General features: G+C 46.0%; 1 protein-coding gene across 2 annotated transcripts in view; it reads left to right on the top strand.

Moving 5' to 3' along the window:
- Positions 1–100: 100 nt before the first annotated feature.
- The window catches only part of SASH1 (SAM and SH3 domain containing 1), an 825,655-nt gene continuing 811,327 nt past the window's right edge, over positions 101–14,428 (top strand). For both annotated transcript variants that reach the window (XM_019550105.1, XM_019550104.1), the window contains exon 1: positions 101–520. In XM_019550105.1, coding sequence (XP_019405650.1) covers positions 125–520 — 396 coding nt within the window. In that variant the 5' untranslated portion in view covers positions 101–124. The remainder of the gene's footprint in view (positions 521–14,428) is intronic.

The raw sequence follows: 14,428 nt of genomic DNA, 5'->3' as shown, positions 1-14,428 counted from the left end.
CCCGCGCTCCGTCCGTGCGCGGGACCAGCCGCGCCCCCGGCCCGTCCCCGTCCCCGTCGGCCCGGGGCGGGGCGGGCGCGGGAAGTTGGGCGGCGGGACGCGGCGCGGCGCGGAGCAGAGCAGCATGTGCAGCAACGTGGTGTACGAGTGGCTGCGGGCGCTGCAGCTGCCCCAGTACGCCGAGTCCTTCGTGGACAACGGCTACGACGACCTGGAGGTGTGCAAGCAGATCGGCGAGCCCGACCTGGACGCCATCGGCGTGGCGCTGCCCCCGCACCGGCGCCGCATCCGGGCCGCCGTGCGCCGGCTGCGGGAGCAGGACGCCAGCGCCGCGGGGCTGTACTTCACCCTGGAGCCGCCGCCGCCGCCCGCCCAGCTCTACACCAGCCGCCTGGTGGAGCACTACGAGGCTCAGGCCCGCCCCCGCGCCGCGTACCCCAAGCTCAAGCTCAAGATCATGGTCAGGGACAAGCTGCTCCGGGATGGCATCGACCTCAGCAAGCCGCCCTACTCCAACAAGGTAAGGGCTGGGTGCGGGGAGCCCCCCCCCAGTCAAGCCCCGCTTCTCTGGGGCCCTCTTGCGCCAGGCCCGCCAGCCTGTGGGCTTGGGGACAGCGCCTGGCTCTTGTCGCCCCAGCTCTGTAACTTTTTCTCCCTCTTGGCTCCGGGACTTTAGAGCTCTCCCTGGTTGGGGGCGAAGCAGCTCCGGCAGAGTTGAGGTGGTGGGTGTATTGGGATGACTTGTGTAGAGAGGGTCCTGCCTGGGGCAGGGCGTTGGGTGAGAGAGCACTGTTTGTCCACCCCCCGGTTGCAAGAATATAGGGAAAGGTTGCAAAGAGATCAACAGACTTCAGAATTGGATTCTCCTTTCAAGGAAAAAAAATGTGGGAAGCTGGGGCTTTTCCCTTGCAGGCTGGCAGAGTTTGGGCCTGGGAAGGGCTGCTTGGGCCCCTCCAGTCCCACATGCTGGGGGCGGGGGTGCTGCGTCGGGACTAACCATTGATGTTGACAGATGGGTCCTGGTGCAAAAAGGTTGAGACCTACTGGACTAGGTGACCTCTGGAGGTCCCTTCCAGCCCTGCTTCTGTCTGACTGTACTGGTCTTAGTGGAACGGGGCCCTTCCCAACCTGTCAGGAGGCTGGAGAAGAATTGTTGCCTCTGTTCCTTTGCTCAGTGGCAAGTGGCATGATCATTCAGCAGCCAGACCCTGGGAGTTTAGGCAGATGCTGCCCGCTGAAAAAAAGACAGAAGAGTACAGGCTGCTGGAAGGGGGCGTTCAAGTTCGGTGAAACGCTTGTAAGACAGCTGTGCTTGTGACCCAGGCAGGTTTCTTGGCATGGGAACGTGAAATGAAGGTGGCCTGGGGTATATACTGGACTTGGATTAGCTTAAACCTTCTGATCCGTTCTCTCCGGAAACAAGAAAAGAAGACCATATTAACAGCAGAGTTAAGCAAGAAAGGTCTCAGTATAGACTAAAAACTGGTTCAGTGAAAAGAGAGTGGCGTTGTAGTGTGCGGGCACGGATTTCCAGTTAAGAATAAGTGGGTGCCCCGGGGGATGTTTGGATAACTACCGGTCACTGATATTTTGTTTAATGATTTGAGGCCTGACTTTTCTAAAAGGCCAAGCACTGGTGATTCTCATGGACTTCAATTAGAGCTGTGGGTGCTCAGTATAAGGTGGGCAGCAGGGGGACTATATAAAATCCAATGATCAGGCTAAACTAGCTTAGGCAAAACTAGATTGTAACGAATGAAACTTCAACCAGAGTAGTAGATGTGAGGGTGAGAGATGAAATTCAGTTTTGGTAAGTGTAGGCTAACACACACTGTCAAAAATTAGTCTGCAGCTTCCCATATGGGCTGATTTAATCTGATTTTACAGGATTTTGTGATAGGGAGAGGAGGTGGAATCACAGTTTTTCTGCCTCATCAAGGACAACTGAAGGATGGCTCAGTAAAGATATGCAGCCAAAGTTATTTTAAAAAGGAGAAGAGGTTTGTCTGGGTGCATTTAGAAAGATGTAGAAAATACCATAATGCCATCATATCAGAGTGCTATATGGGCATGTGTAGTCATGTGTCTAGACTTGGTCAGTTTAAAAAGGATTTAGCTGAAAGTGAAAGGCTCTAGCTATGGGCAGTGTAGCCTGTCAGGTGTGTGTCATGCTTTACATACGAGATATCTAAACTAGCCAAGCAGGAGGAATTTCTCTTTAAAAAGCTAACAAACAAACTTTCTACTCTAAAGTACTGTATAAAAGATAGTTTAGTAACTGTTAAGCTGTACATGATAAGGCTAGTGAGCTTTTAGGTGGCAGGACTTAAATCATTTGCAGGAGTTAGAAAGTCCAGCCTCTCCTCAGTCCCCCAGTGTCATATCGCATGTTTGGTTGGATCTCCATAAAAACATTTTTCCCCCTCACCTTCTTCTGAGACATCAAGTATGCCAGGGACAGCATGCCAGATTTGATGAGGGTGGACTGGACCTTCTGTGGCAAAGCCTGTATGAACTGTTGTATTATGTGGGATAAATACCAGCTTGTCTTGAAACTCATTGGCTGTCTTAAAGGTTGACAGTGAATTTTCTCTTTTCATATTTTTCTTGACTCCTTGTTTTCTGAACTGTTATCAAAGCCTCCCCACCCCCCAACCCCTTCAGTATCTACCTGCCTGATTATATTTGCTTGTTACTTACCAGCTGAGGGCACTGACAAGAAGCTGCATCTTCAGAGTCAGATGGCCTTTTTCTTATTAAATGAATCTTCTAATTTTTCTGCTGTTAAACTTTCATAGTGTTAGTTTGCCAAATCACAGCATCAATTTGCATCTGTTATTTCTTTTATTTTCCAAAGGGTCTGAGAACAGGGCAGGGTACTAACTGGGGCAGACTGCTTGCTTTTAAAAAGTCAGTGATTGTTTTGCAGTAGGGCTACTTAAATGCAATATGCTGAGGAATAAAGGAGCTTGCCTTACCAACTTGTTTATTTTGTGGTGATGACATTTTTATGTTTTAATTCAGTTCAGTGCAGTAATAGAAAACAAGTTCATCTTACAAATTCTCTTCATAAATCGACATATATTAGCAGCAACCACAGAGTTGTGTTGTTCGACATACTGCTGTGTCACAGTCTATCTTTGAAATGTGGAGTAGGAAAAGATCATGCCATTAGGTATTAGATACCGTTCATGGTATCAAAAAATGAAATGCTGCATGCTCTGTAGGTTGGAAAATGGCTCCATTATCACAGCAGTAATTTTTTGTTAAGTCTGCTACTTCAGAAGAAAAATCTCTTGATGCACCTTTCACAAAATTTGTGCTACTTCTATGTAGAGGGTACTAGATGCATTTCTTTGCATTTCAAAAGAACCTAGAAGAGTCAGCTTCTAACCTGAGCAAGCATCTGGCTGGTTAAGTCATCAAATAAACCTTGGCCTGCTTATTTTTTGCATTTGCTGCTGAACTCACCAACAGATGTGCCACTGAGAATAAGCCTGGGTGGACAAACACATCCCTGGACATAAGGCAATTTGGTGTCTGTTAATAGCTCTGCCATTGATCTGCTGTACGATCCTGGCTGAGTGTTGTCACCTGGGTCACTTCTCCTTTGGAAAAGGAGTTGCAACTGGGGCTGCAATATATTTAGTCTTTTTAAATAAAGTGCTTTGACACCTGTTAATTAAAAGTGCAATATAGGGGTTTCTTCAGTTTTGGATTTTTGCCCACTTCTCAATCAGTACCAGAGTTTCTGTTGAAAAGTTCTTTATACAGATCTCAAACATCAAAGCACATTGTCTGTTTTATAGAGTTCTATTTTTAAAATGTCCCTGAGAACTGGAAAGGCCACTGCCAACTCTAGTTCACATCCCTTAGCTGTAGATCTTGCTGGAAGGCACAGATTTAATATCTTAGCAGGCAATGTAGAGATAAGGGAATGTAAGACCCTGGTTTGATACCTTTTTCTGCTGTCATTACCTTTTCAGGTGAAGTACAAATCTGCAAAAGAAACAGATAAAACCGCATCTGGATGATAGACCTTTTGATTTTGAGCAAACTAAATTAACCCCCAATTAGAAGTATTAATTCCAGGGTAACGACTTACTTAAGAGAGGTGAACTTTGAATTCAAACCATCTGACTAGAATGATTTCAGACATGCAGTGCTATTGATGGATGTTTTGTTCATTAACTTGGGACTTAGAGCAAGGCCACGTGTTGTAATTCATTCTTTACTTTTCAAAGCTAAACTAAATAAGAAAGCTACATAAAGCAAAATGTTGACCCTTACCAATAATACACCTGAAAGTTAAAAGCCTTCTGTTTTACTTTCAAGTCTCTTGTATCTGATTGATCACATGCTGACGTCACAGCGATCCATGGGCTTCTTAAAGAGGTGATGGATTTATAGTTTACGTTTGCAACTCCATCCTGCAGCTGCTGCATACACGAGAGCCCCACCGAGATCTGTGGGAGCTCTGTAGGTAGAGTGGCTGCAGAGTAGTGTTCTTGGTTTTTCATGAAAACATGCAGCTAGTTTTATTAAAAAATGTAATAATCTGAGAAATATCTTTTCCTTGGAGAATTTGAATCCTGCAGTTTTTAATTCCCTCATTTATCAGGGAAAAATGAATTACGGGTTGTGTGTATAGATAGTACTAACACTGTGGATTCAAAAGAGTAATACTAAGAGGTGGATGTGATTATAAAAAAGGAACAAAAATGAAATAAAGCCTTGGAATCTTTTTACATTAATGAAAAGGAAACTCATTACTTATCTAACTTAGTCACTTTACAATACCCAAGGTACCAAGACAGTCTCTGAAGTGAAGGATAAATACAAAGTATTGTCTCCCACACCCCCCTGGAATAAATGAACAGATATGACTTTCATTTTGGGGACTGTCAGGATGACAGAGGGATCAGTGTCTGGGGGGTAGAAGGGGGGCAGCAACAACCAAATCAGATTAGATAGGGAAGGCAGGACCTTTACTTCATTAAGTAAGCACTTAGTTTTCTGGTAAGCTTGGCACAAAGCAAACTATTTCATTATTGTGTTTTAAGAGGCTTGGTATTAGAACAGTCTATTCTCCAAAGGTTTGTGAACAGCCCCAGTTCTAATGGCTACTAAAACATTATTTGTGGCATGGGAGTGGGGAATCACCACTCTTGTCAATTTAAAGACAAGAAGCAATAGAACCATGGAGCATGTCGAGAAGAATTAAGTATTCTATTTGTCTTATATATAGATTAAGTGACATCTAATAGTTTAGTGGAATTTCATTACTACTTCTAATTGAAATAAATGACCTGACCTATTCTTGAGGAGCTTCATTCAATTTTTCTTCTGCAGAAAATTGCCAATACATAAAAATAAATTTCCTAAAACACACATACATTAAAAAGTTCAACCCCAATTAAGATGATTTTGATTTGCCTCTGTAAAATTATGCCTATGTAGATTTCAAAATGTATTAAAGTTATAATAAAACTATATACTGTGACATAGGCATAGAACTTTTCTTCATTGGGAGGAGTATTGTTCATGAATACTGATTTATCAACATTCTTGGAAAATACATGAAACTAACATTACATGAAAATAACATTACTTTTAACATCATAACACTAGGATTACAAGTGGATGTATGGAAGTTAGAAACCAGAGTCAAATGAGTATCTGTTCAGATATCTACGGTATTTCCCTTAGACGTCTAACATCTACGTTGATAGTGCAGCCATAGAATTAAGTTCAGAGTAAGCCCCTGTGGCACATAACAGACTCTTTGACATTATAGATTAATGAATGTTTTACACAGATAAAGTCTTTTTACATGAAGATACTAACCTTTCTGCTTTGAAGTAAATTGAGTCAATTTAAATTTGGGGCCAGAAACAGATATTTAGGGCTAGGTACAGACATTCAAACAACCCAAGGTGAAATTGATCGAAGTTACGTGATTTTCTGTAAGCGGCGTAGTTTAGATTTGCAGTGCGCATGTGTGTGTGTAATAGGAATAAATGCAATTATCCTGCAGTGTAGAAATGGGAATGTTCACCTTTGAGGGAATTAAACATGAACCTTCCCCTAAAGATCTGGCTGCTTTGGAATGACTGCATCAGCTCTGAGTAGTTCTCAAATATGTCTTGGGGAAACTGCCCATTGACAAAAATTGCAGTGCATTAAACAGTAACGATATTTTTCATGGCAGTAAACTAGCAAAGCTGTAGGTAATGTTTATGAAGGGAAAAGGTACTTAATATAAGAAGACACTGAAATTCCCCTTGACTTCTTGTTCGCCCTTGCTTTCTGTTATGGTATGTCAAATGTAGCGCCTCTCACACTTTTTTGTACTGGCTTCACAGCCATAATTTATAAACATACTGGGATGGGGGAGGGGGAGAAGCCTCCTGTCTATTAAAGCATTAGGGTAAAAAAATGCAGCCTTTGAGTATGTGGTATTATGCTGGACTTGAATTTGTTTCTTAATACATTGACCAGCATAATGAGACCTCCAGTCTCCTTCAGAGAGGTTTAACATAAATCTTACTGAGACTGATTATTCCCTCTGCTTCCCAGGCAAGGACCTGCGTGCAGCAAGGATAACATCATTAAAGAATGTAAGCAGTTATTTTGTGGCATATTCCCTTCTTTACTTCAGTTCTATGGAAGTCCTGTAGCACAGGAACTGGGCTCTGTGAAGCAGGAGGGACAGGAGCCATAGAAGAAACTCATGCTGTAAGGCAGGGTGCCACACTCAAATCACATGTTGGGCTGTATTCCCTGCCAGTAGCCAGAGGGTTAATGCTGACACCATGTGCCCCCATTGCTGACAGCCACTGATTTTTTTTTTTTTCTTTCTTTCTTTCTTTTTTGTCACCAGTGGCAATGAAAAACAATGCATTCAGTGGGGAGAAAAGTGGGTGGTGGTGGTCAGCAATGGTGGTGGATTCAAGTAGGTGGTGGTGGTCAGCAATGTTGTTGTTCATGGGTGGATTTAGGATCATGGTGAGAAAGGTGCAGCTACATACCCTTTGGCTTTATGGTGCATGTGCAGTGAGCTCTCTGAGCTCACCATCTGATTGGCATGAGCTCTTTGCACATGTGCCACACAAGTAAAGGGGGGGTATAACTATTGCTGTACCCCCTGTTTTTGCCCTTGGTGGTTTTAACTCCCTGGCAAGGAACAGATTTGAGTTCTTGAGAACTCCATGTCTGGGAACTGGCTGTGCTTGGATAGAGGTCCCGGAGAGAACTCCCTGTCCTACAATGTTCTACTGTAGTGAGAAGTCATGCAGGCTGGATGACTCACCTCCAGGGACAGGATCTATCTCATGGGCTATGTGTTTGACATCCTTGCACTAAGGCATCATCCCTACTAAAATTCATCACTGGGATCTACCAGGTTAAATAGGGAAAAAAAAATTGTAATCTCATCAGCAGGCGAGAGTGGAAGATGTGAAAGCAAGTTGGAGGCACATGGGGTTAAGTACAGACATTCATTCAAAAAGTCCAAACTTGAATTGATTCAGTCTTTGCAGGTTAGTCTAATCTGCGTAGATTGAACCAAGAAACAAGTGAATAAACATTCACTTTTGATTCCAGAAATGCAGCCACATGCCTGCAGTGGTTCAAGCCAGAAGCCAGGGGGCGCTAGAGCAAGTTCTCCCTTCTCTTCTGCACTGGCCACAAGGCTGGGAGCTGTGGGGAAGGTGTGGCCAGGCCCTGGCAGGCTGAGTATGATTGGGGAGGGGTTTAAACCCCCACCCTGGCCTGTGGGATCTGCCTGGCTTTTCCCTGCTCTGCTGACCCCTCGAGCAGCCAAGGCGGGAGAGCTTTTGTCAGGGCTGCCAGTCATCTTACATGGAGTTTACAGCATGGTTGTGTACAGAATGGTCTGGACAGGGATGCTGTTGCTTCAGGCAGGGGCTGGTAGATGTGACCCCTGAAGGTCCCTCCCAGCCCCACTCCTCTAGGATTCTGTGACCTTATCCGGAAAGGAACGCCCTGCGTGGCTTCTGCAAGAATGGAGCATTTCAGGCCCCTATTCTACTGCAGAAAGAAGTGGAGGAAAGGCCCAGGGCCTATTTCCCTGCTGGGACAATCACCTCTGCACTGGGACATGCACGAGGGGCTGTGTGAAGCATAGGGTCTCACCCCCCCCCCCCACCATGAAGTGAGGCAGGGCCTGGTGCTGCACAGTCCCTGCTCTCTGCCTTTCCTTCCCTGTGGGCTTCCTGCAGCCATAAGCAGGGGTCGGGGCCCTTCCTCTCAGGCCCCACCTATGTATGCCAAGGGGCTGGAGGGAGTGAGAGGGGTCTGACCCACACCCTGGACGTGCAGGGAAGAGGCAGGGACTCCCTGCAGTCTTTTTGAGGTTGCCTGGCGCAGAGGCAGTGACTGCCTGATCTCTATGACTGGTTGAACGCTGGGCATTCAGAAGCGGGCACCAGACCCAGGAGCACCATCCGCGCAGCTTCTCGTCCCAACAGGGCCATGCCCGGACCCGTGCCTCGAGCAGGGTGGGTGTCCCTGGGGATGGGGGAGGCAGTGGCACCTATCAGGAGATAATCAGGGATCCCTCTTCCCCAGCCCCTGCTGCCAACTCTGCCTGTCTATTTGTCCATCCGATTACCATGGGCAAGGCCCACCTAGCTAACTAGTAGCTCTTTTTTATGCGGGCTAATGGACGAATGGAACAACTAAATTCTTGGGACAACTAATGAAAAAACCAGGACAGGAGTATCATGTGGGCCAGACAGTCAAAAGGTGAAAATAAGTATGCTTGAGTCCCCTAGGCCATACCTGCCAGTCCTCAAGGGCATCCAAGGAGCTAGTGGACGATGCCCGGTGGTACTCAGCTCAGCAATGTGCATGGACAAGTGAGAGGAAAGCAGCTCTGCACAGTCCCAGCCAGAGCCTCCTTCCTGGTCAAGTACATGGCCCACTTGGCCAGGGCCAGTAAGAGGTTGACCAGGAGGTCCCAGGGTTTGGTGGGGCCACAGATGGGGTGACCAAAAACAAAAAGGCGGGAGGTGAAATTCAACCAGAACCTCAGGAGGAGGTTCTGGAGGTGGTGGGGCTGCAGCCTGGCACACTCAAGGGTCATGTGCACCAGGGTCTCCCTCTGCCCACAGAAGGGGCAAGAGACAGGGGTATCTGTGAAGCTTATCACATACATGCCTGTGGCAGTGGCTCTATGGAAGAGCCACCAGCTGAGGTCCCCAGTGGCTCATGGGATGAGGGTGGAGTACCAGTTCTGCCTGAGTCACTCTCACCCACCCCTGGGAAGCTGCAACCTCCGCTCGGGAAGTTGCCAGTGCTTGCCCTCAGACTGCAACTGCCTGATCGCAGCCTCCTTTTTCAGGCCACCTGGCAGCTGGGCCAGCTGCTGTGAGCAGTGGCAGGGCTTGGCATGGCCAGGAGCAGCAGCAGTGGTAGGTATCCTGGAAGGAGCCAGCCCGTGGCACCTGAGCCAGCCCGCACCTGGCTGCCCAGCAGTTTCACTGCTGTTGCAGAGCTGCCACTGCTGAGCATCGTGCTTGGGCGCAGCTTCTCTGCTTGCAATGCCGTGGCTGCGGCCCCTGGATCCTGCATGTTCCAGGCGCTGTACTTGAGCATGCTGCTTGGCTGGGGTAGCCCCACAGCAGTAGTGGAGCTGCCAGATGGCCAGATTTAGGCTGGCCCCTCCTGGGGGACCTGTTGCTGCTGCTGCTCCTGGCCATGCTGAGCCCTGCCACTGCTTGACTATGCCAAGCCACAGAGGCTGGCCCAACTGCTGGGGGGTCTGAAAGAGAAGACTGCAATCAGGTAGCTGCAGCGCCTGTTAACTCTGCGGGTGAGCACCAGCAACCTCGCCAGCAGTAGGTGCAGCTCCCTGGAGCTGGGTGAAAGTGACTTGGGAAGAGTCGGCGGTGGGGGAGGGGGTTGTCTCCTGATAGGTGCCACCAACTTTCCCTCCCCTGGGGACACCTGCCCTGTACCAGGCCTGGGCTTGGTCCCAGCAGGAGGAGAAGCCACTTGGCAGGTGTCTGGCACCCACTTCTGAATGCCCCACCTTCTCTTTATTGTTGTGTAATAGAGGGTAGCAGTGCCAGGAACCCTCCAGGGGCATCTCTCCCCCTGCCTACAGCCTCTGTGCTTCTGCCTGTAACAGCACTGGCTTGGCTGCTTCCTCTCGCCCCTTCACCTCAAGTCTGGGGCTGGTGTTTGGCAATACCTTACCCCCCCAACACTGCTCATCCCATCCCCACCCCCTTCTCAGCCAGCCAGAGCAGTGATAGTGTTCCAGCTAGGGTGGAGAGGGGTAGGGCCAGCCCATCTCCCCCAGCCCAGCCTGGCCCAGCCCAGCCCAGGGCTGCAAATCATGCTGGGATGCTGGGGGACTGTGAGTTAACTTAAATTGCCACGAAGGGGTTTGGGACAGCAGTTCTATAAACTGGTTTGACTTCAGTAAAGTAAGTCTGATACTACATTCAACAAGGTTTATCTTAAATCAGTTTTGGCCATTTTGAAAGCAGTTTATGTGCAGTGAATTTCCGTTGTTACAGGTTTAAACTGGTTTCTGATCACTTAAACTGGTTTCTGTGTAACTTCTCTCCCTAGCGTAAGCATCAAATCCTGAAGCTACTTTGCTCAGGGATGGAGGTATGGGTATTTATGTCATCGACTACTGTTGGCTCGTGATCTTGCCAGTGTATTCAAAGTTCTATGCAAATTTCAGGATATCTCCACTGAGGTATCTATAAATCTTCTGCCTGTTCCCCAAAGGAAAGGGGTGAGGTCATGTGTCCAAGTAATTGAAAGGGATTTTTGCAAACTGAAATTCTGTTTTGTTCTAATGGTAAGTTCTTCAGAACTGTTTTTACAATGGATACATAGGACTGCTTGAATCTGGCAGAGCCAGACTTATCATTCATCAGTAAGAGAAGAACATTTGGTTTTCTGTAGTTCCCTCTGGGGTTTTTTTTCCCCTGCCCCAACAATGGGTCAATCAGACTGTTCTGTTACAGAGACTTTCTGGGGACAGTTCTAAATGTTAAGTTTTCTGTCTTTATCTGCATGCCAACAGTAGAGGAGATGAACTTTTAAGACTTACATGGCAGAAGTCAAATTATCAGAGTGATTCCTACCTTCATAAAAACATTGCTGATTGTAAGTCATTGCTTATTGGTGGGCATTGCAATTGGAGACAGTAAATAAGTTGCCCTGTAAGCATTCCTTTAGAGACAAAGGAGCTTTCTCAAAGCTGAGCATGTGTCTTCCTAGTGGTCCCCAGGGCAGTACAAAAATAAGAATAAACAAATAGCATTTTATGCCTTTCTGGCTGCAGAGTCTTTGGCTTCCAGGCCCGCTAATGTATTGATGGCTCTGTATGTTTCCATCTCACAAAGATGTGCTGTTCCAAAACCAAACCCTTTTAGGCCCAGGGGATCCTACTGAAACAAAAACGGCTGGATGGACTGCTTAAGAGATTTAAAACAAAATGGCTGGATGAAATGCTTATGGTGATCCTAGACTCTAGAGGATTAGCTGACAAATATAATTTACTGTACTGGTTGGTACAAAGCTCACAGTTTAACTACCATGTTGAGCCAGTGACAGAGCTTCAAGTTCCTCCAGGGGGCTTTAGCATGGATGCATATGTGCATTGTAATAGAAAGGTCAAGTGTCAGTTTTATAGTTCTCTCAGTACATTTAAGAAGAGGAGGCTTTGTCCAAACCCCAACATTAAATGCTTCCCTTAGGCATCATCCTTATTTAAACTTGTATAGTCCTACAGCGGTGGTTGGCGACTTTTTTTTTTTAGCAGCAGACTGAATGATCCAGCTCACATCCGAGGCAAACTGACTGTAGGACCTGACCACTTCTGGCACTGCTGCCATCACCCGCGCTTCTCCTGGCTATGGTACGAAGAAAGCCTCTGACCACCAGAACACCGCCGAAACTCTCCAGCTCCATCAGCCTGATCCAGCCCACAGGCTGTAGGTTGCAAGCCCTTGTCTACAGCTTGGGTGTGGGACCTCATTCTGCTTTTTACAGCACAACCCAGCCTGAGCTCCAGTGGAACATGCAATTACGTTTCTAATCCATTGGAGACAGCAGTTCTTAGGAGTGGCTACTCTATTCAGATGAATGTGTTTTGTTCTGTTTTACATTGGGACTTTTCTGTAATGAGATTCAGAATTGTGCTTTTATTGTAGATGCATAGTTTTACATTTGTCACAATGTTAACTTCTTAAGTAAATTCAGTAAATATTCTTCTTAAGGCTAAACATCAGAGTTGATCCTTGGGAGCACTGGTAGTCTTTAGGCATAATCATTTCTCTAGTATTGTCATCTGTTATAGAGCCACGTGGTCCTTACTACATTGCTAAGTACAGACAGTCAGAAAGCCCAAAGCTGAACCAGTTCAATCTTCTCAGGTTAGAGAAGCTGCGTAGATTGAACTGATAAGCAAGTGAACTGACATTCATGTCTGATTCTGGATATGCAGCTGCATGCTTGCAGTGGCCCAGGCCAGAAGCTGGAGGGCTCTAGAGTATGCCTCCCTGCTCAGCTGAAGCAGACAGCTTGGGCCAAAGCTAGCCCACCCACCCTGCAGGGGGTGGGGCTTGAGGGGGAAATGCAAAGCATCCTGGGATGCAGGGGGACTATGAGTTAATATGAATTTGGAGGGAATCTGGGATAGAAGTTCAATAAATCAGTTTAACCTAAATCAGTTAAGTGTGATATTACATCCATCCAGGCTTATCTTAAAGCAGTTTCAGCCATTTTGAAAGTGGTTTATGTGTGCTGAAATTCTGTTGGGTTACAGATTTGAACCGGTTCCTGATCACTTATATAGGTTTATGTGTAATTTCTGTCCCTAGCCTATATGTTCACAAATTCAGCTTGTGGGTTATCCAACCTTAGCTCAAGCCATTGGCTTTCTTTTTGATAGCACATTCTACCAGCCTTATGCCATAAAGAGATATTAAAAAAATCTACCTTATTTTGGATGTTTAAGTTTGAAGGTGACCCTATTTCCTGCTTGGGAACCAAGTTGCTATGAAGATCCTGTTGACAACAATATGTGGATATGGGCAGAAAGATGAATAGGGAAGTTTATAACCTGAAAACTTTTTTTCCTCTGAGTGATGAGGTCTACAGATTCAGCCCGCTCCAGAAGTTAATGAATAGAAATTGCCATCTGGAGACTTAAGTTGGTAGTGGGTCATTCCCATGCTACCAGAACCTCATAGGTTTCATGCTTCTCCCAATCTGCCAGCAGGCAGAGTGTCTGTCAAAACAAACAAGAGGACCTTATTGCAAGAAAGGCAATTTTCATATAATCATGAGTTGTTTTTTTCTGGTTCTTAATCTAACTATTTTTTTCCTCCACTCAAAACATATCCGAATTTTAACTGGCATTATTACTAGTTTCACATACCAGACAGCCAAGAAGAGATCATTTTATATTCAGCAAAGCAAACTGACAATCTGTTTACCTATATTCATAAATGGTTCACCTCAGCCTAGTACTGAAGCGTTTTTAGTATATTGTTGACGCAATTGTCTCTTACAAATGAGAAACTGAAAGTCTTATCCATGGTTGCAGATAATCTGCGGCAGATGCGGCAGTAAAACCCAGTGTAGTACATCAGCAGTAGAATCATCCTTCTTTTCAAATAAACATTAGGAAGGCAAACAAGGCTAGTCAAGGAAAGTAAAGCAATTTGGATATATGGCTACCAATACTTATTGATACATCTGTTCACTAAAGGGACTTAGAGGATCAGTTACAGTCTGAAAACAGTTACAATCTGCATACATCAGTGTATTTCTTGAAATGACATTAGGGGATTTTTGAGGAGATAGGAGTGTCATTTATCACAGGTTAGAAGTGAATCCCTAATATTTCTTACATAAGATGACTTCCTGTTTTGAGAACCCCGCAACAATGAGGAGAATAGAGTGAGTTAAGAATAGGTTGATAGGTTTAACTTTGAAATTTCTTACTTTGTCAGTTTAAATTAGACCCACAGTCTGTTTTTGACGTAGTTATCTAGGTCAATCTCTTTGCCTAGGCTCATACAACATCTCATATTGATATACTGGTCTTAACAAATGTGGAGGATTGTATGCTCTCGAGGAATTTTCATTTATTAAAAATTGTTTGGCAGCAGCACCATGTTAACATTGCCATGTTATTTGAAGTGCCACTCAACAACAGGAAGTGGTGCACTGTGTAAACCTTCCCCAGTACTGCTAAGCTGCTGGTGTGGAAGCTGAATTAACCTGAATATCATAGAATCATAGAAGTTGGGTTGGAAGGGACCTTGTAGATCTTCAAGTCCGACCCCCCGCCTGAGCGGGAGAAAAACTGGACTCAAATGAGTCCAGCCAGGTGGGCATCAAGCCTCTTCTTAAAGATCCCCAGGGTAGG

The sequence above is a fragment of the Crocodylus porosus genome, unplaced genomic scaffold, assembly GCF_001723895.1.
Source record: "Crocodylus porosus isolate Cpor-Errol unplaced genomic scaffold, CroPor_comp1, whole genome shotgun sequence".
Taxonomy (NCBI): domain Eukaryota; kingdom Metazoa; phylum Chordata; order Crocodylia; family Crocodylidae; genus Crocodylus; species Crocodylus porosus.
This window is presented reverse-complemented; position numbering and strand designations above follow the sequence as displayed.